The sequence below is a fragment of the Oncorhynchus kisutch genome, linkage group LG5 (genome assembly GCF_002021735.2).
Source record: "Oncorhynchus kisutch isolate 150728-3 linkage group LG5, Okis_V2, whole genome shotgun sequence".
In the NCBI taxonomy this organism is placed as follows: Eukaryota; Metazoa; Chordata; class Actinopteri; order Salmoniformes; family Salmonidae; genus Oncorhynchus; species Oncorhynchus kisutch.
The window spans coordinates 5,734,735-5,755,792 of NC_034178.2; the positions used below are offsets into that span (position 1 = coordinate 5,734,735).

A 21,058-nucleotide genomic window follows, 5' to 3' on the forward strand; every position below is an offset into this window, starting at 1 on the left:
TTTGACCAAAACTCCTCCTCGACAACACACACACACACACACACACACTATTTGCACCAAAACACTGTCAACGCTGATGCTGTAAATGTATCATCGTGGAGAGGAAGCCAGGCCGTGATTAGCCAATCAAACAACGATCCAGCTCCATAACAATCGTGGTCTCACCACCACAGTATTACAGGCCAGGCAGAGGGAATGGCCCTGAATTAAAGCAGCAGAACATTCATTCTAAAGACCTCAACGACAGATGCAATTACACTTGTGTATTTACTCTCCTGATGGGTTCTGAAGAAGTAACTATGGGCTGTAAAATCGTATTTGTTTCTAGAAAGGAGGTCCCCTGAGGTAAGGCTGCTCATGTAGATGATGGTTTAAAGGTGCAAATGCGTTTTTTTTTCTTCTGGTAAGAGTGTTCTGTGCACTGATTATACGGCTTGTACAGAATGTTTGTTTTCGTTCATGTCTGAGACTGAGCATTGATCATTTCTGCAGGATTTTCTTTCCATCCAGGCACAGAGCCAAGATGGTGGTCAGTTAGATCAGATGTGTTAAGTGTTTGGATGGAACAAAAGTCTGCAACACCCTGTTTGTTTCTCAGGGGTGAAAAGCATTGCTTTAAATCTAAGTAAACACACAAGCTGTCGAGCTAAAGCCCTGTATTACAGCACTGATGATAAATGGCCTCTGGTTTTAGACCCTCCTGGTTCTGGATGTCAGTCTTCAAGGACGCTTGGAAAGCGACTAATCCCCTGTTTTCTAAAACCCTGTTTACCTTTCGCTCCTGCACGGAACAGTTCAAAGGTAGTCTGTGTTTCTGTCTGTCTACGGGACAAAGTCGCCACACGTGGAACATTTGACGGAGGCCTTGTATGTGAGTGAATTGAAACAAGAAGTCATGCAACATTTAGCCATATCAAGCCATGTGATGTTTTCTGAATGGCAGTTACAATGACTATGATGAGTGAGTGGGAGTTTTCACTGGAAACATTGACAACAAGAACATCAACTAGAGAGCATCAACATGACATGGAAAGGAAGGCGAGCGACCGTTCACAAGGCAGCATAAAGGTCTTCAGTGGTGAGGAGAGTGCTGATGCACATCCAAACCAGGAAAAAGAACCTTCCAGAAAACGTGTATTGCTTTGTTATGAATCTATCACTGGAGTAATTTGGGGGGGGGGCAGCAGTGGGTCTTGCTCTTGAACCAGCAACTCTGTGGAAACAATCTCCTGTGCCATAAAAGTCCAAGCCTTCTTGCTATAGAGGCAGTAGCTCACTACTGTCGCATACATTCATTTCTTCATTAACCCGAAACAACTGAAAACACATACACAGTTCACGGTTAGACAATAATAATCTAGGCCTCCGTAGTTTTATGACCTCACCTATACAAATAAACTGGACTCAGACACAAAATCTAGCCGACATACCGCAGCACATAACTGTGATTTATTTACTTTACTTTGTATTAAGCTGGCGGTTAATATTCCCTGAGACCCGACCATATGATGTCACCGTGGTGTTGCCTCGGTGACAGCCCAGTGCTACATGTGTTAAACGAATTAAGAGCCGACCTGTTGAAATCCATCCTCTTGGGACACGGTTTTTCAATAGCATGGTCAAGAAAACCGAGATCTGTGTTTAGCTAGGACTATTATTTCACCATTTCATCAAATCTACAAGGGCTAGTGATTGTTCATGGAACTGACTTTTTATATTTTTTATATATTATATTACATTACATTATATTACATAAAGCAATATTGCATTATTTTACCTAATGTTTGATGCTGGATACAGATCTCAAATGTTATTTTATTTCTTTATGGAATGCATTATAATTAAGTTTAGCCTGTTCATTTAATTTAATTTGAAATGGTTGTAAAAATAAGGTAGCCTACTAAATCTGATTCCCTGCGTTCAAATCACTTAATATTTACCTCAAATTATTATTACAATATTATGGATAATCGTTTCAAAAGATGTAGGACTTTCCATTGTTAGAGCAATTATTTTGTACACTCATTCCCTATGAAACCCGCATAAACAATACCGTTCAGCCCATTAACAAGGTAGGCTATTATCTAACAGTAGGCTATATCCTACCAAACCAGATTTACAGACAACGTGTGTTATCACATGGAAGAGCTGCTGTACTTACGTGACGATGAGGACATAACAGCAGGAATGTACAGAATCAAGAATAATAATGACAACATTTTATGGCAACTGTTATCTTCTTTCGTTCAGTCGGCAAACTCTCCACTTTTTACGCTTCTATTAATAGAGTATAATTTACACAGGTTAGGATGGGGAAAACCGCACAGGTTCAAGGTGAATTGCACCGCAGTCCCAAGATGCGAGAAGAGGAGTCTTTCATGCCCAAGCTCGGTCCAAATCTATTATTTGATCAGTTGATTGCAAACCATCTCCGGTCCGAAAGAGACCATCGGTAGTCGTGAGCTTTTCCAAACTCCGTTAAGTATTCTAGTGTTTCTCCTTCTGTCTGTCTGCGTCTTCACACACAAGTTCATACTTTTCAAGCTCCTCCCTCTTCCCACACAGACGCCAGTCGTTTTTTCTTCCTCTCAGTCTTTTCCTCTCTTTTTAACCTCCCCCCCCCCCCCCAATCTCTTGGCCTGTGATGCGTCAACGAGTCAGAGCCATTCACTTTCACCGAATCACTCTTTCCCCCTCTTTTCTCTCTCTCCCTCCTTCTTTTCTGCCTGGGGGGCTGTTGAGTGTTGAGTCACAGAGCATTATAGGAAACTTCCTCATGATGACTTTGACTCCCACACAGTGTGTGTGTGTGTGTATGTGCGTGCATGCGTGTGTCTATGTGTCTATGCGTGCATGCGTGTGTCTGTGTGTCTACGCGTGTGTCTGTGTGTCTATGCGTGCATGCGTGTGTCTGTGTGTCTATGCGTGTGTCTGTGTGTCTATGCGTGTGTCTGTGTGTCTATGCGTGTGTCTGTGTGTCTATGCGTGCATGCTTGTGCATGTGTGTGATATCTGAGATGGTTTGGTGGTTGGGGTTGTGTTTGTTTTGACGTTATGGTGACAGGTGGTGAAAGGGATGTATCTTGCATAACCCATAGCCAATGCCTTGGGCTGCAGGGAACAATACATATTATGTCTTCTGAGTCTACACCCATCCCTCCCCCACCAACTAGCTGTGATTGGAACTTGTCACTTTTCCCAATTATATTAAATATTTCATCAATATTTTCATCGGCCATTCCTTCCTTCAGTTCTTCTTTCATTCCTACCTTCCTTCCCTTTGACGTAATCACTGATTTGACATTGTAGGATTGGTGAGAGTGGGTGTCATCTGATGCTTTGGATAACTCACTAGATGTCTTAATTCACATGAGAGAGACGGTGATGTAAGGTAGACTACAGTCACGCCATCCAGTCTACTCAATCATACTGCATTGTCTTGTAGGATATAAAAAAACACTGTTCAAGTTGAACATCTCAATGGGCACTATGACTAATGTCTGAAGTTGGCATCCCCCTCTCTTTCAGTCATTCTCTCTCTCGCTCTTCCCCCCTCATCCTCTCTCTCTCTTTCTTTCTCTCAGCCGTTCTCTCGGTCTCTCTCTTCCCCCCTCATCCTCTCTCTCTCTTGCTTTCTCTCTTTCTCCCCCTCTCTTCTTTGAGTCAGTTAGTGTAACAGAGACTAAGAATGTTAACTGATTCAGAGGCAAATGTTCCACAATGCCATGCTTTCTCTCGACTCCGGGAGGCGACTGTTGTTCCCGAGGTGATTCCCGCTCGTGGTGTGGCGACTGTGTCCGGGCATCCCGTAAGTGTGATTTTTTGTTGTTGAATGAACAAGAACCCCGTGTTGTGCCATTTATAAGCCCCTCTAAGACTGCTAGAATGAAACTGATTTGCTAAAGGGGGTGTCGATTGATCGGAAGGGACTGAAAGGAGAATGTTTCTCATCAATGCAAAAAAAGATATGTTAGTTGGCACACGCACGCACGCACGCACGCACGCACGCACGCACGCACGCACGCACTGGTCCCATACACAATTACTTGAAATATTGTTTTCTGTGTTCTGATTCTGTAAATAAATCAAGAAACAAACATTCTGAGCCAGATCTAAAGGTAGTTTTGCAAGTGATGCAACATTGTGCTTAAAGGGTTTGCAAACCTGAGACATAGGGCTGCATTCATATAGTAACAGAAACGTCTGAGAGATTGTTTCTCTTCCAAATTCTACAGATATGGACAACCAAAGACTTCAATAGCTACTTTGATGTTCCTTCTACACATCAAAAGAACAGGCAAACAAAAAGGTGTGGTTTATGAGGTCAAAATACTGCAGTTGACAACCATTCATTTAGTTATAGAGTAAGATAGGAGGTTATCCTCCAAGTTCAGCCAGAAAGGACAACTAAATAAAGCAGGTTAGATGTTCTTCGTACATACTAAAAACACAAAATAGTTGATCCTTTCAAAAATATATGTTCAAATTTGCTATTTTAGACAAAATGACTTCATTTCAGATTCATATATCATTTGACATTGTACATCACATGTTAATGTTTTGGATTCATTTTGATGTGATTTTTTATAGATTTTCACAGTTTTCTTAAACGTAAAGTTTTCATACATCGAAGCCCAATGTGGCTTTTTGCAAAGTTTCCAGAAAATTGTTCTATAAACTTGAAAATCAAAAATTGGATTATTTTCATATCGGGGGCCTATTACAAGTATTTCTGAAGGGGAATAACATGCTTTCCTCATTTGGTTCTATGCTTGTGTCTCACAGGGGAAGGATGCTTCCATTGAAGGGCACATCAAAATGAATCCAGTACTGTAGATTCCAGTACAATAGAATAGAATAGATTGTGATGATACGTGTATTATTCTCCTCTGTGTATAGACCCCGCAGGAGGTTTTAGGAGAGGTTGGAGTTAGAGCCCTCTAATCAGGACTGGGAACCACTCCAACTCTATCTGAGTACAAGATGATGTACCAAGGGAGAGATAGACAGAACAAGAGGGAGGAAGAAAGAGCGATGGAGCAAGAAAGTGAAGGGGATAGAGAGACAAAGAGTTGGAGAGAGAAAGGGAGAGATAGAAAGTAAGAGAGAGCGGTAATCAGAGAAAAGCAGAGAGAGGTCCAACCTGCCTGATTAGGAGAAGAATGTTATTTGAAGACCGTCAGTACCTGGTTATGAACCAGTTCCATCCAGAGACACAAAGCAGGGCTACTCCTCCAGAGGGATTGTGCATATCAGGGATTAAACCCCTGACAAAGGAGAGAACCAATCAGACTGTCATTCCTCCTCCTCACATAGTCTATCTTTCTTCCTCTCTCTCTCTCTCTCTCTCTCTCTCTCTCTCTCTCTCTCTCAAGCAATGCTTTCCTGAAATAATGCATGACAGATGTATGTCAACCTCTTTCTTCTCCCTCTCTCTGTCTGTCTCTCTTATGGCAGGGCCTCTAAAACATGCCAATGTAACTTATGTTTCTCCTTCTCTGTCTCCCTACGTCTCTCTCTCAGCTTCTCTCCCTCTGTTCCCATCTGGACCCAATGTGTTGGTCTACTCTATGCCATCAACAATCAAAAAAAGCAAAACACTACATTGAGGAGACGGGGATCAAGGTTTTGTCTGTAAATCCCTCTGGTTTTATGGCCTGAATTACAAGTACATGTGAAGTACATGTTTATTTGAACTAGCTGGGTTGGATAGATTGGATACTGGCTGCTTTCACCCGTAGACTACTCCCCAACCCAATAATGTGGAGCTACAGTACGACTGAGAGGGCCTGCTGCTCCATTTCTATCCATTGGAGGGCAGTACCTACAAGCTTGTTCTGTATGTGTCAATGGCTGTATATTTAAGCAATAAGGCCAGAGGCGGTGTGGTGTATGGCCAACATACCACGGCTAAGGGTTGTTCTTACGCACGACACAACGCGGAGTGCCTGGACACAGCCCTTAGCCATGGTATATTGGCCATATACCACAAACCCCCGAGGTGCCGTATTGCTTAAATATACAGCCATTGACACATACAGAACAAGCTTGTAGGTACTGCCCTCCAATGGATAGAAATGGAGCAACAGTAAAAGCAGTAAAAAATACATGTTTTGTCAAACCCTTGGTATACGGTCCGATATACCACAGCTGTCAGCCAATCAGCATTCAGGGCTCGAACCACCCAGTTTATAACAGTGCATATCATACTCAACGTGGTCCTCTGTCGCTCAGTTGATAGAGCATGGCGTTGGCGCCATTCTACTCACGGTAGGCTGTCAACCATGTCCAATCACCATCTCCATGTCCATGTTCAAAAAGCCAATCAATGTATAGCTTCTCATTCTTTGGGAGAAGGACACAGCCTATAGCGTCGCACACCTATGGAGGGGTGCAAAAGATGGAGGAGTTATAGGTTGACATAGCCAACCCCCTGGGGAAAAAGAGCGGCATCCAGAGAGTGCACGATTGAGACAGAACTGTAGCTAGCCAACCTTCTTAAATATAAACTTTTCATACCACAAGGCAAGATTAAAAACATGAATGGTACTGCAATTGTGATATTGATCAGAGCCAACTTGTTTTCCAACAGTATAATTTATGTAGCAACTGCAGACTTGTGGCTATCAATAGCTGCTGCGAAGCTTAGATGCCTGGCAAGCTAACTAGCCTGCATGATAACGTTAACGGTGACGTTTCAGTGAAGTTACAGTACAGTTGCTCTGGCATAGGTAAGAGAACTGTTAAAGTTGAGATCTAAAATATAATGCAATCTGCTAACATTACCAAGGTTAAGTTAGTGCCCATTTTAGTAAATGCTATTCAGCTAGCTAATTTCGTTAACTATCTAGCTAACATTTACTATCTATCATTAGACAAGATTTCACATCACATGTTAATGATTTGGATTCATTTTGATGTGATTGTTATAGTTTTTCAAAGTTTTCTTACCATAAAGGTTTCATACATGAATTCAGAGGCTACATATCGGACAACTGTCATTCATATTCCATTCACCCAGTTCAATGTTACAGCAATAGGTTTAGGCTACTACATGATTCTCAAATTTTCCCAATTACCCATCGTGAGTTTGTTACAACCTAGCCTATGAATGAAAGTTTACAACGTAGGTGCACACAGGTCGAGAATTTTTTTTTAGGTGACGGACAGTAACACATTCAATAGCGCCTTGCACACCGTTTCCTGCATCTAGCTGATCTAGTGTGTAATCATTAGTCTAACATTTGCAAACGAGAGTTTCCATTGGACAAATTCTGGTATGTTTACGAATACACCCCTGATCACACGTAAACACGGCTGACTTTCATAACAGCCACGTTGTATTCCTTCTTGCATATATACCCTCCCCTCCTCTCACCTTTTTCATTCGCTTGTGGACTTCAATGCACAACACATCAGCTGTATGTGACCAAGCCAAACCATATCAACACCACTATACCCATCTGTCACGACTATCCTGTAGGGATCCAAATAGGTCAGATCAGCTTTGCAATAAATAACTTCAGCCAGACCCCCTCTCACCCACAGAGGGGGGAGAAGGGAGCTGGTGGGGGGTTGACAGTTCACACTCTGTTGTAAATCAAGGATTAGAACATTCAGCTATCTCCTTCTCCAAATTCACACAGGAATGTGCCTTTGTTTCACAGACATTTTCCGGCCAAAACTCTAACATGTTCTAAAGCAAATACTGGAACAATTTTCCTAACATAGAAAATACTGTAATTTGAAAAGTACAGTGGGGAGAACAAGTATTTGATACACTGCAGATTTTGCAGGTTTTCCTACTTACAAAGCATGTAGAGGTCTGTAATTTTTATCATGGGTACACTTCAACTGTGAGAGACGGAATCTAAAACAAATATCCAGAAAATCGCATTGTATGATTTTTAAGTATTTAATTTGCATCTTATTGCATGACATAAGTATTTGATACATCAGAAAAGCAGAACATAATATTTGGTACAGAAACCTTTGTTTGCAATTACAGAGATCATACGTTTCCTGTAGTTCTTGACTAGGTTTGCACACACTGCAGCAGGGATTTTGGCCCACTCCTCCATAGAGACCTTCTCCAGATCCTTCAGGTTTTGGGGCTGTCACTGGGCAATACAGACTTTCACCTCCCTCCAAAGATTTTCTATTGGGTTCAGGTCTGGAGACTGGCTAGGCCACTCCAGGACCTTGAGATGCTTCTTACGGAGCCACTCCTTAGTTGCCCTGGCTGTGTGTTTTGGGTCGTTGTCATGCTGGAAGACCCAGCCACGACCCATCTTCAATGCTCTTACTGAGGGAAGGAGGTTGTTGGCCAAGATCTCACGATACATGGCCCCATCCATCCTCCCCTCAATACGGTGCAGTCATCCTGTCCTCTTTGCAGAAAAGCATCCCCAAAGAATGATGTTTCCACCTCCATGCTTCACGGTTGGGATGGTGTTCTTGGGGTTGTACTCATCCTTCTTCTTCCTCCAAACACGGTGAGTGGAGTTTAGACCAAAAAGCTCTATTTTTGTCTCATCAGACCACATGACCTTCTCCCATTCCTCCTCTGGATCCTCCAGATGGTCATTGGCAAACTTCAGACGGGCCTGGACATGCGCTGGCTTGAGCAGGGGGACCTTGCGTGCGCTGCAGGATTTTAATCCATGATGGCGTAGTGTGTTACTAATTGTTTTCTTTGAGACTGTGATCCCAGCTCTCTTCAGGTCGTTGACCAGGTCCTGCCGTGTAGTTCTGGGCTGATCCCTCACCTTTCTCATGATCATTGATGCCCTATGAGGTGAGATCTTGCATGGAGCCCCAGACCGAGGGTGATTGACCGTCATCTTGAACTTCTTCCATTTTCTAATAATTGCGCCAACAGTTGTTGCCTTCTCACCAAGCTGCTTGCCTATTGTCCTGTAGCCCATCCCAGCCTTGTGCAGGTCTACAATTTTACCCTGATGTCCTTACACAGCTCTCTGGTCTTGGCCATTGTGGAGAGGTTGGAGTCTGTTTGATTGAGTGTGTGGACAGGTGTATTTTATACAGGTAATGAGTTCAAACAGGTGCAGTTAATACAGGTAATGAGTGGAGAACAGGAGGGCTTCTTAAAGAAAAACTAACAGGTCTGTGAGAGCCAGAATTCATACTGGTTGGTAGGTGATCAAATACTTATGACATGCAATAAAATGCATATTAATTACTTAAAAATCATACAATGTGATTTTCTGGATTTTTGTTTTTGATTCCATCTCTCACAGTTGAAGTGTACCTATGATAAAAAATTACAGACCTTTACACGCTTTGTAAGTAGGAAAACCTGCAAAATCGGCAGTGTATGAAATACTTGTCCTCCCCACTGTATATACAATATATGTACAAAGTTTCCATCTTCAATGTTGTGTATGAAATATGAAAAATATGAAAGTGCTTTTGTTAAGAGAGGGATGTGATCTTAGAAAGTATTAGAGGAAATAGTTTCGTATCTAGGAAATAGTAAAGTATCTAGATAAGCGAATTTAAGTGGGACTATTGTATTACTCTCTTCAAACCATCGTATTCTACTCCTCTCATCACCCCACTGGGATCCATTGGCAAGGCTGGCTAGCCTATATTCAAATAATCATCTTCCAGAACGAATGGAAGAACAACAATAGAAGACGGATGGGGACCCCTTTTGGACAATCAGAGTCTTACAAGCATGCAGCAAAAAGGCCCAACACACTTTCCAAGAAGGCCTAGTTCTGACAGAAAACCACGACGAACCAAGACATTTACACCGAAATACATAATTAGATTTCTTACTTCATACGGGTGGTGGTTCATGTGCAAAGTATATGATTACTGTGAGAGCAGTTTCTAAATGTACCAAAGCATTATGTCTCTGTCCCTCTCTCTCTCTCTCTCTCTCTCCCTTTTGTAACAAGCCACCATGTTGTGTCAGTCCACTAGGGACCTGTTTCTAATGTATTAAGTGTGTATGTTTATCCTGTGTTACCATGTAGTTAGCTAGTAAATAAATAATTAAACCAATTTGTGTAGTTCTGAATCATACGTAAGACTGGGTTTTTTGTAGATGCAGGAGGTTTCGACTGTTCAGAATTATGATACGATACGAGGATTAATAAGTTGACTGTTTATGGATGTAATAGGTTAAGACCATAGGAGTTTAATTCGGGAGATGGTAACTCTTTAATGAACCACTCTCGTGGTGCCCCAAATCCTAATGAGTTAATTGTTACATGATTAATTTAATCGGGGAACAATTAAACATAGTTAGTTGATTAGATAAATAAGTCATCAGATTAATGAAAGTAAAGTCACGACACTGCCTACATCATTGTAAAAAATTTTGCTAAAGTAACATCATAGTCAACATAGCTGATAGAACTAACGCACTAGTAAACCCCCTACAATCATTCAGTAAAGTTTGTCTACAGTTAGTAAGCAGTTTAGCCCTTACACCGGCGGGCCCTGGTGGCAATAAATAAGTAAAACCAAAAGCTTATCTTGACTTGGAAGAGTTCCAGTGTTGTGTTGGATAGTCATAGCCAGCTAGCTAACATAGCATCCCACTGTTTGAGCAGGGTGTTTGAGTTGGCTAAACTAGCTAGCTGCATGTCCTAGCTAAGTAAGGGAAATTGAAAGTGAAAAAAAATACTCTCTCTCTTGCTTCTCCATAATTTTGGAATAAATTAATTTGTTAAAAACTGTTCAACTATTGTCTTTCTCTCTATTTGAGTCAACTACTCACCACATTTTATGAACTGCAATGCTAGCTAGCTGTAGTTTCTGCTTTCAGTAATAGATTCATTCTCTGATCCTTTGATTGGGTGGACAACATGTCAGTTAATTGCTGCAAGAGCTCTGATAGGTTGGAGGACATCCTCCGGAACTTGTCATAATTACTGTGTAAGTCTATGAATGGGGGTGAGAACCACGAGCCTCCTAGGCTTTGCAATGAAGTTAACGTACCCAGAAGAGGACGGAAGCCAGCAGTCCTCTGGGTACACCATGGTGCTACCCTACAGAGTGCTGTTGAGGCTACTGTAGACCTTCATTGCAAAACAGTGTGTTTTAATAAATTATTTGGTGACATGTGAATATATTTAGTATAGTTTGATCTAAAAATTATAACTTTAAAAATATATATTTTTTTTAAATAAAATTCACTGAGGAGGATGGTCCTCCCCTTCCTCCTCTGAGGAGCATCCACTGATGTAAACAACTTACAGTACGCATATCCTTTGGTAACATTACAGTAGTATTCACTTTCAATGGGGGGAGCTTTCAGAGTTAGTGCCACCTGATTTTCTTCAGACTTTTTTTTAGCTAGGTTTGCTATGTATTGCTTATTGTTCTTGTGGTAGTGTAATACATTTGTCCTGTTAGTTTCAGATGTCTTAAAAAAGACCCATAAGGAAGTGGATGTCCCTCTTGGGGACATTTGCCACCACAGGGATTTGGCCAGCCAATGTGGGCAACAGGCCAGCCCCGAGGCAGAAGAGGTAGTATGACCTCAAATCAAATCAAATTTTATTGGTCACATACACATATTTAGCAGATGTTATTGCGGGTGTAGCGAAGTGTTTGTGTTCCGAGCTCCAACAGTGCAGTAGTATCTAACAATACACAACAATACACACATCTAAAAGTAAAAGAATGGAATTAAGAAATACAATGAGCCATGTCGGAGTGGCATTGACTAAAATACAGTAGAAAACAATACAGTATATACATATGAGATGACTAAAGCAGTGTGTAAACATCATTAAAGTGACTGGTGTTCCATTATTAAAGTCACTGGTGATTCCATATCTATGTACATAGGGCAGCAGCCTCTAAGGTACAGGGTTGAGTAACCGGGTGGTACCGGCTAGTGATGGCTACTTAACAGTCTGAAGGCCTTGAGATAGAAGCTGTTTTTCAGTCTCTCGGTCCCAGCTGTGATGCACCTGTACTGACCTTGCCTTCTGGATGATAGCGGGGTGATGGTTGATGTCCTTGATGATCTTTTTGGCCTTCCTGTGACATCGGGGGATGTAGGTGTCCTGGCTGGTCAATGAACAGCATTCTGATGTAGGTATTCTTCTTGTCCAGATGGGATAAGGCAGTGTGCAGTGCGATGGTGATTGCATTGTCTGTGGATCTATTGGGGCGGTAAGCAAATTGAAGTGGGTCTAGGGTATCAGGTAAGGTAGAGGTGATATGATCCTTAACTAGCCTCTCAAAGCACTTCATGATGACAGAATGGGCCAGCATCCCTGTGGAATGCTTTTGACACCTAGAGTCCATGCCCCAATGAATTTAGACTGTTCTCAGGGCAAAAGGGGGTGCAACTCAATTTTAGGAAGGTGTTCCTATAATGTTTTGTACACTCTGTGTATGTGGCTCTCAGAAGAAATTGTCATTCTTCCCACTGGGCACACACTGGTTGAATCAACGTTGTTTCCATGTGGAACCAACGTGGGATAGACGTTGATTCAACCAGTGTGTGCCCAGTGGGGAAAATGACCATTTCTTCTGAGAGCCACATACACAGAGTGTACAAAACATTAGGAACACCTTCCTAATATTGAGTTGCACCGCCTTGAAGTGACGTCTGTGCCCAGTGGGATGTGATGAATTTATAATTATATTATGTAATATGCAGTCCACAAGAAACCTCAACAGATATCTGATAATTGAAGATACTAACTCATAAAACAATGTAACGGGAGTATAGTAATAATAAGCCAACCTCATTAGAACAACACTTCTATACGTTATGATTATATTACCATAAACCTTCCATCAACTCAGGTGATCTTAAATAGGCGATTAGAAATGTTATTTATTGGCCCGAGGCGGGATTCGACCTACCTTTTTAACACACTATTGTTCCCCAGTTTTGGTGCTTGCTATGCCAGGATAGTGGGTTTGAGTCCCGGGACCACTCATACCTCAAATTAATGATAGCACATATTTTAAGTAAGTTGCTTTGGACAAAAGTGTCTGCATATATTATTTTGATTAAATGTTTTATTATATTACTGTGTGTAGGAAGAGATACCTGCTGGTGTCACTCTCCCATTCATTTAAAAAAAGGTGATTTACTTTGTACAGAAACACACCATGTCGAAAGTAGAGACTAACAAACTTAAGTTAGAAATGGGGAAGGGATATCATAAATAAAGTAGGAATTGCCGTCAACTGTCCCGATCCTTTCACGTAAGATGAAGGAAATGAGACGAGGAGACAAAGACTACGAAATAAATCCTCTCCAGATGGATTGAGATGCAGACATACTGCTGTGTAACCCCACTACGTCGAGAATGTGGCTGTAATCCTTAGGGATGGTGATCATGTTGTTCCATTAAACCGGTCCGTCAGAATGTGTCACCGCCCAGCACTTTCTGATGATACTGTTCCGTCAAACTACTTTCCCCCATATCCACATAGCAATGTATACACAGTTTCTTTGTTCATAAACTGCTGACCCTGCCCAACACACACTTCGTGATCTATTTGACTTTCAATATGAGGTACTGCATGTTTAATTGAATAGGCTAAACTGCGCTGGGTTGGCGTATCTCGCTGGGTTCATTTCTTGGGATGTTGTTATTGTTGTTTTGTGCGTATTTGCCGGGCGTCAGTAATGAAGTTGTGCTGCTGGGCTATGCTGCTATGAAGTTGAAGTTGCTAAATCATGGTGATGTAGAAATCGCGTAGCTCGCATATAATGCATCTACTGTGATATGAATGGCTCACGTCAATGCGAAGCGCGCAGCGTTTAAGCGCACACAGCACAGGAGCCAGCTTCAAACGAGGTATTGTTCATCTGAATGTGTCAAAATCGTTGTTTTTGCCAACCGGTGTATCCAAAAATATCACTCGTTTTATTCCATAGGTGCGATGTCATTTAAGTGAAGTGGCAACTTTTGTTTTTGTGCCGACATAAGGCCTACGCGGTTGCGCCATCAAAGGACAACTGCGTCGGCAGTTTGACAGCCTGATTTCCATACTGACAGTCAGTGAGCCGAATGTGTCGTAGCCACATTGTTTTCTGTGTCCTTAACCGCGGAAAGAACACTAGATGGAAACTACTATTTTGGAATAAATCCCTGTAGCCTAAAATATAATATAGCAGGGGAGGTGAGGTGAGTATCTACTGATTTGAGCAGATGGGCTAGGCTATATCAGTGTGTGTAATATTTGACCTTTGACATGTCCAATTGTTGTTGAATGCACTGCAGTCTAAAAGTCTGAACTGATTAAGAAGCAGATGAGCGCCACATATGACTAACTCCCGCTCATATATCTCAATCTAAACTTGCCTGGAAACCTGACGTTGAGTTGCATTGCAATAATCGTTGAATTGAAGAAGTTTAAGCTGCCTATCAATCATTGTTTTTGCCACCAGTGGACAGCCAGTGAAAATAAGCTCTAGCAACAGCTGCATAGTGTGTATTCAGGGCCTGATTAATGCAGGTGCTTACAGGGTCTGAAGCCTCGTTGTTCAAGCCCGTAGGGGGCCCTTGAAGCCGATAAAAATTGAGATAAAGTTATTCGTTTGAGAGCTAAGTCTATATAAGCATTCTGATAAGTACAAGGGAATACGTTTATCACTAACAGGAACATAGCTGATTTATGGAGTGAGTCATGATTATGAATGAACATAAACAAGGTAAAGATATTGATTTTGCATGTTGTCATCAACATTATTAATACACTCTTGAGTGGTTTCAGATGATGTGCACCTTATCAGTTGTTCCAGTGAATAGAGTTGAACTCTTCCCCTGCATAGGAAGTTGTCACAACTGGGTTCAGTCACTTTGTTCATCTTTCGGGCCTATGGTTTGATATATTGTGTAATCGTTTGACTTGTGTGTTGACTTTTATGTTCTTTGTAGTCATTTGTCTGCCAGATACCTTTATGATAGTGACACACACACAATCCTATTCTATAAGTGTTGTAGTGAGTCCCCTGTCTGTCAGAATCACCATCTTATTAGTCATAATGTTGGTGTGTGTGTGTGTGTGTGTGTGTGTGTGTGTGTGTGTACACTGTACTGTACTTGCACACATCCTGTTATGAAATAATTCAATTTTTTTCTAAAATCCAATTGAACTGAAGTGAAACAGTTGTTTTAATCCCACTGGCAAAACAAATGTCAGAACTGCTTCGTTGGCAGTTAATGTTTTAATTTGCAGACCATGTTTGGTTGCTCAGCATGTAACCTGTAGCCTGAAATGATTTAATTGACATGGATAACGGTGTCAAGCAGCATTGCTTGAAGACTGTAGAGTCATGCTATGACATAGCAAATACCATTGTAAATGCCTCTAGTCAGGTTGTTAAATGATGAAGTGGATGAGCTTGCTGTCTCTGCCTGGCCGGTTCCCCTCTTTCCACTGGGATTCTCTGCCTCTAACCCTATTACAGGGGCTGAGTCACTGGCTTACTAGGGCTCTTTCATACCGTCCCTAGGAGGGGTGCGTCACTTGAGTGGGTTGAGTCAATGATGTGATCTTCCTGTCTGGGTTGGCGCCCGCCCCTTTGGTTGTGCCGTGGCGGAGATCTTTGTGGGCTATACTCGGCCTTGTCTCAGGATGGTAAGTTGGTGGTTGAATATATCCCTCTAGTGGTGTAGGGGCTGTGCTTTGGCAAAGTGGGTGGGGTTATATCCTTCCGATTTGGCCCTGTCCGGGGGTGTCCTCGGATGTGGCCACAGTGTCTCCTGACCCCTCCTGTCTCAGCCTCCAGTATTTATGCTGCAGTAGTTTATGTGTCGGGGGGCTAGGGTCAGTTTGTTATATCTGGAGTACTTCTCCTGTCCTATCCGGTGTCCTGTGTGAATTTAAGTATTCCCTCTCTAATTCTCTCTTTCTTTCTCTCTCTCGGAGGACCTGAGCCCTAAGATCATGCCTCAGGACTACCTGACATGATGACTCCTTGCTGGCCGTGCTGCTGCGCCAGTTTCAACTGTTCTGCCTGTGATTATTATAATTTGACCGTGCTGGTCATTTATGAACATTTGAACATTTTGGCCATGTTCTGTTATAATCTCCACCCGGCACAGCGAGAAGAGGACTGGCCACCCCACAGCCTGGTTCCTCTCTAGGTTTCTTCCTAGGTTTGGGCCTTTCTAGGGAGTTTTTCCTAGCCACCGTGCTTCTACACCTGGATTGCTTGCTGTTTTGGGTTTTAGGCTGGGTTTCTGTACAGCACTTTGAGATATCAGCTGATGTACGAAGGGCGTTATAAATACATTTGATTTGATGAGCTGAGGAGAGGAGAGGAAGCCATTTCAAAGTATTGAGATGCAACCCTCAGTGATAGAACAGCACGGTGTGTTCTCGTCGGTTCTGTTACATGTGGACACACCCACTGTTGATTCTGTTAATGGTTAACTTTTGGCTACTGTCACAGTGACTGAATAGTGTGTGCTGCAAAACCGCATCATAGTTTCAACTAGTATTTGTTTACATTGTAGAGCATGTACAGTACTTGTCAAAAGTTTTTGGCACACCTACCCCTTCCAGGGTTTTTCTTTATTTGTACTATTTTCCAGGTTGAAGAATAATAGTGAAGACATCAAAACTATGAAATATTACACAGTATGGAATCATGTAGAAACCAAAAAAGTGTTAAACAAATCAAAATATATGTGAGATTCTTCAAAATAGCCACCATTTGCCTTCATGACAGCTCTGCACACTCTTGGCATTTTCTCAACCAGCTTCATGAGGTAGTTACTTGGAATGAATTTCAATTAACAATTGTGCCTTGCTAAAAGTACATTTGTGGAATTTCTTTCCTTCTTAATGCATTTGAGCCAATCAGTTGTGTGTGACAATCTAGGGGTGGTATACAGAAGATAGCCCTATTTGGTAAAAGATCAAGTCCATATTATGGCAAGAACAGTTCAAAAAAGCAAAGAGAAACGACAGTCCATCATTACTTTAAGACCTAAAGGTCAGTCAATCTGGGAAATTTCAGGAACTTTTAAAGTTTCTTCAAGTGCAGTCGCCACAACCACCAAGCGCTATGATGAAACTGGCTCTCATGAGGACCGCCACAGGAAAGGAAGACCCAGAATAACCACTGCTGCAGAGGATAAGTTCATTAGAGTTAACTGCGCCTTAGATTGCAGCCCAAATAAATGCTTCACAGATTTCAAGTAACAGACACAGATCATCAACTATTCAGAAGAGACTGTGTGAATCAGGCCTTCGTGATTGAATTGCTGCAAAGAAACCATTATTAAAGGACACCAGAAAGAAGAAAATACTTGCTTGCGCCAAGAAACAAAAGCAATGGACGTTTGACCGGTGGAAATCTGTCCTTTGGTCTGATGAGTCCAATTCTGAGATTTTTGTCTAGTCTTTGTGAGATGTGGAGTAGGTGAACGGATGATCTCCACATGTGTGGTTCCCACCGTGAAGCATGGAGGAGGAGGTGTGATGAGGTAGGGGTGCTTTGCTGGTGACACTGTCTGTGATTTATTTTGAATTCAAGGCATACTTAATCAGCATGGCTACCACAGCATTCTGCAGCGAATCAGCCATCCCATCTGGTTTGCACTTAGTCCCCTATCATTTGTTTTTCAACGGGACAATGACCCAACACACCTCCAGGCTGTGTAAGGGCTATTTGACCAAGAAGGACAGTGATGTAGTGCTGCATCAGATGACCTGGCCTCCACAATCACCCAACCTCAACCCAATTGAGATGGTTTAGGATGAGTTGGATCGCAGAGTGAAGGAAAAGCAGCCAACATGTGCTCAGCATATGTGAGAACTCCTTTAAGACTGTTGGAAAAGCATTCCTCATGAAGCTGGTTGAGACCATGCCAATAGTGTGCAAAGGGTGTCATCAAAGGGTGGCTACTTTTGAAAAATATTAAATCAAATTTGATTTGTTTAACACTTTTGTTACTACATGATTACATACGTGTTATTTCATGTCTTCACTGTTATTCTACAATGTATAAAATAGTCAAAATAAAGAAAAACCCTTGAATGAGTAGGTGTGTCCAAACTTCGGACTGGTACTGTAAGTCAGCAGTGTAACTTTGTTTCAGTAGTTCTGCAGATTTTTCACACTGTCTGCTGTGGACTGTATGCTTATTTGCTGTGACGACAGGGTTAGTTTTGGTGTGTAAAACCCCTTAAGCCAGATCAGGAGTTCAGTACCAGGGAATACAGCTCAGGACAATGGACCTTTTTATAGGAGGTAGTGGGGGGTGGGTGGGGTATGAAGGTCTTCTTCTCTTCCGCACTCCTGCTATTTTTCTATCCCTTATCTCTCTCTTTTTGCTTTCTCTCTCACTCCCCCTCTCTCTCCTGGCTGGTGGGTTTAGGTCTTATGACTTGTGATCAGGCTAGCTGTAGGGTGACACACACTACACTAGGCCTATATCATTTCTGGTATAATTTTTTGTCCTTGTCTATTTATAAACCTTATGGAAGTGAAACTATGCTCGAGGTCTCATATAGTTTACCCAATAGCAAATGATCATATTTATACTGAACGAAAATATAATCTCAACATGGAAAGTGTTGGTCCCATCTTTCATGAGCTGAAATAAAAGATCCCAGAAATGTTCCATCTGCACAAAAAGCTTATTTCTCTCAAATTTTGTGCACAAATTTGTTTACATCCTTGTTAGTGAGCATTTCTCCTTTGCCAAGATAATCCATCCACCTGACAGGTGTGGCATATCAAGAAGCTGATTAAATGGCATAATTATTACACAGGTGCACCTTGTGCTGGGGACCATAAAAGGTCACTCTAAATTGTACAATTTTGTCACAACACAATGCCACAGATGTCTCAAGTTTTGAGGGAGGAGTCAATTGGCATGCTGACTGCAGGAATGTCCACCAGAGCTCTCGTTTCAGAGAATTTGTCAGTACGTCCAACCAGCCTCACAACCTCAGACCAGGTGTAACCACTCCAGGTCAGGACCTCCACATCCGGCTTCTTCACCTGCAGGATCGGCTGAGACTAGCCACCCGCACAGCTGATGAAACTGTAGGCTTGCACAATCGAAGGACTTCTGCACAAACTGTCAGAAACCGTCTCTGTGAAGCTCATCTGCGCGCTCGTCTTCCTCACAAGGGTCTTGACCTTACTGCAGTTTGGTGTCGAAACCGACTTCAGTGGGAAAATGCTCACCTTCGGTGGCCACTGGCACGCTGGAGAAGTGTGCTCTTCAATAATGAATCCCGGTTTCAATTTTACCGGGCAGATGGTGTTGTGTGTGTGTGAGCGGTTTGCTGTTGTCAACGTTGTGAAGAGAGGCTCATTGTCGTGCCATTCATCTGCCACCATCACCATGTTTCAGCATGATAATGCACAGCCCCATTTCGCAAGGATCTGTACACAATTCCTGGAAGCTGGAAATGTCCCATTTCTTCCGTGGCCTGCATACTCACCAGACATGTCACCCATTGAGGATGTTTGGGATCCTCTGTATTGACGTGTATGACTGCTTGTTCCAGGTCCCGCCAATATCCAGCAACTTCGCACAGCCGTTGAAGAGGAGTGGGACTACAGGCCAAATTCAACAGGCTGATGAACTCTATGTGAAGGAGATGTGTCACGCTGCATGAGGCAAATGGTGGTCACACCAGATATTGACTGGTTTTCTGATCCACGACCCCAAGCTTTTTTTTTAAAGGAATCTGTGACCAACAGATGCATATGTGTATACCCAGTCATGTGAAATCCATAGATTAGAGCATTATTCATTTATTTCAATTGACTGATTTTCTTAAATGTAACTCAGTAGAATCTTAGAAATTGTTGCATGCTGCATTTAAAAAAAAAATATATATATATATATATATAAAAAAAAGTGCCCCTTTTTCTCTCCAATTTCGTGGTATCCAATTGTTTAGTAGCTACTATCTTGTCTCATGTGTACATGAAGTTGGTAATCATTTTACGAGCAGAACAGCTTAATATCCAAAAGTTTAAAACCATTTGTTTTTGAGATAGGGGTGTCACCAATGCTGTGTTCTATTCATTAGGTATGCCAAAGCTAATTTTAAAGGATATGTTACAAGCTCAAAACCATTTTAACCAAAATTACTACAATTATGACAATAACAGTGGTCATTTGCACAACAATGAAACTTTACACAGAATTCCATAATCATCACAGTCCTAGGTCTGTTGACAGTGGTGTGTGTGTGTGTGTGTGTGTGTGTGTGTGTGTGTGTGGGGGGGGTTTTAACACATTTGATATACACACACACTCCATTGGATACACACATGCTGCCTCTCCTAATGACTATATTGTCTTAATTTGCTCCCAGACAAACAGAAGCCACCAGGCCATCCCTGTGGTCATCTATCTTGGACATAATGGATTTGGAGGACAACAAGTGAAGAATGACCAACCAATGATTCATCCCAGAACCCCAGAACTGGAAGCCCAACACCAAAGGACCAAGCTTCAATCTCATGGACTAAATCAGGAATATATGCTCTAAAGATGGAATCACTGGACTAAACTAGAACTCCATGGACTAAACAGGAATAGTTCTTAAACCGGGAATAACAGGACCAAAAGCTGAAATATCATGGACTCATTTAGGCATTTATGGACTAAAATTGGAATCTTTGGACTGAATATGGAATTGCTGGACTGCATTAGAAGTCTTTGGATGAAATCAGTAATCTGAGCAACATGACCGGTTTCTTCTGTGATATCTGACGAACTAGTGTTGATGATGTGTGTGTTGTAGCTATGCTAGAGGTGAAAATATTATCAACACATTGACTCTGGAGGAAGTACTGCCACCAGTGATGGATGCGGAAGTTCTAATCATCAAATCGGACAAATGGAGGGGTACATGGCTGTTCTTTGTTGATTCGTCCATTGATTGGTTAATCAGTCCCTAAGACAGACAAACGTCTTCTTCACAACAATTGAACCTGCTCTCCTTGAAGTTCTTGATGATCCGATAAATGGTTGATTTAGGTGAAATCTTACTAGCAGCAATATCCTTGCCTGTGAAGCCCTTTTTGTGAAAAGCAATTATGACGGCACGTGTTTCTTTGCAG

At 42.0% G+C, this 21,058-nt stretch overlaps 1 protein-coding gene across 2 annotated transcripts in view; it reads right to left on the reverse strand.

Annotated features, from left to right (window-relative positions):
- Window positions 1-2,552, reverse strand: part of LOC109887555 (cytokine receptor-like factor 1) — a 6,708-nt gene extending 4,156 nt beyond the window's left edge. For both annotated transcript variants that reach the window (XM_031824250.1, XM_031824251.1), the window contains exon 1: window positions 2,162-2,552. In XM_031824250.1, the coding sequence (XP_031680110.1) occupies window positions 2,162-2,219 (58 nt within the window). In that variant the 5' untranslated portion in view covers window positions 2,220-2,552. The remainder of the gene's footprint in view (window positions 1-2,161) is intronic.
- Window positions 2,553-21,058: the final 18,506 nt, after the last annotated feature.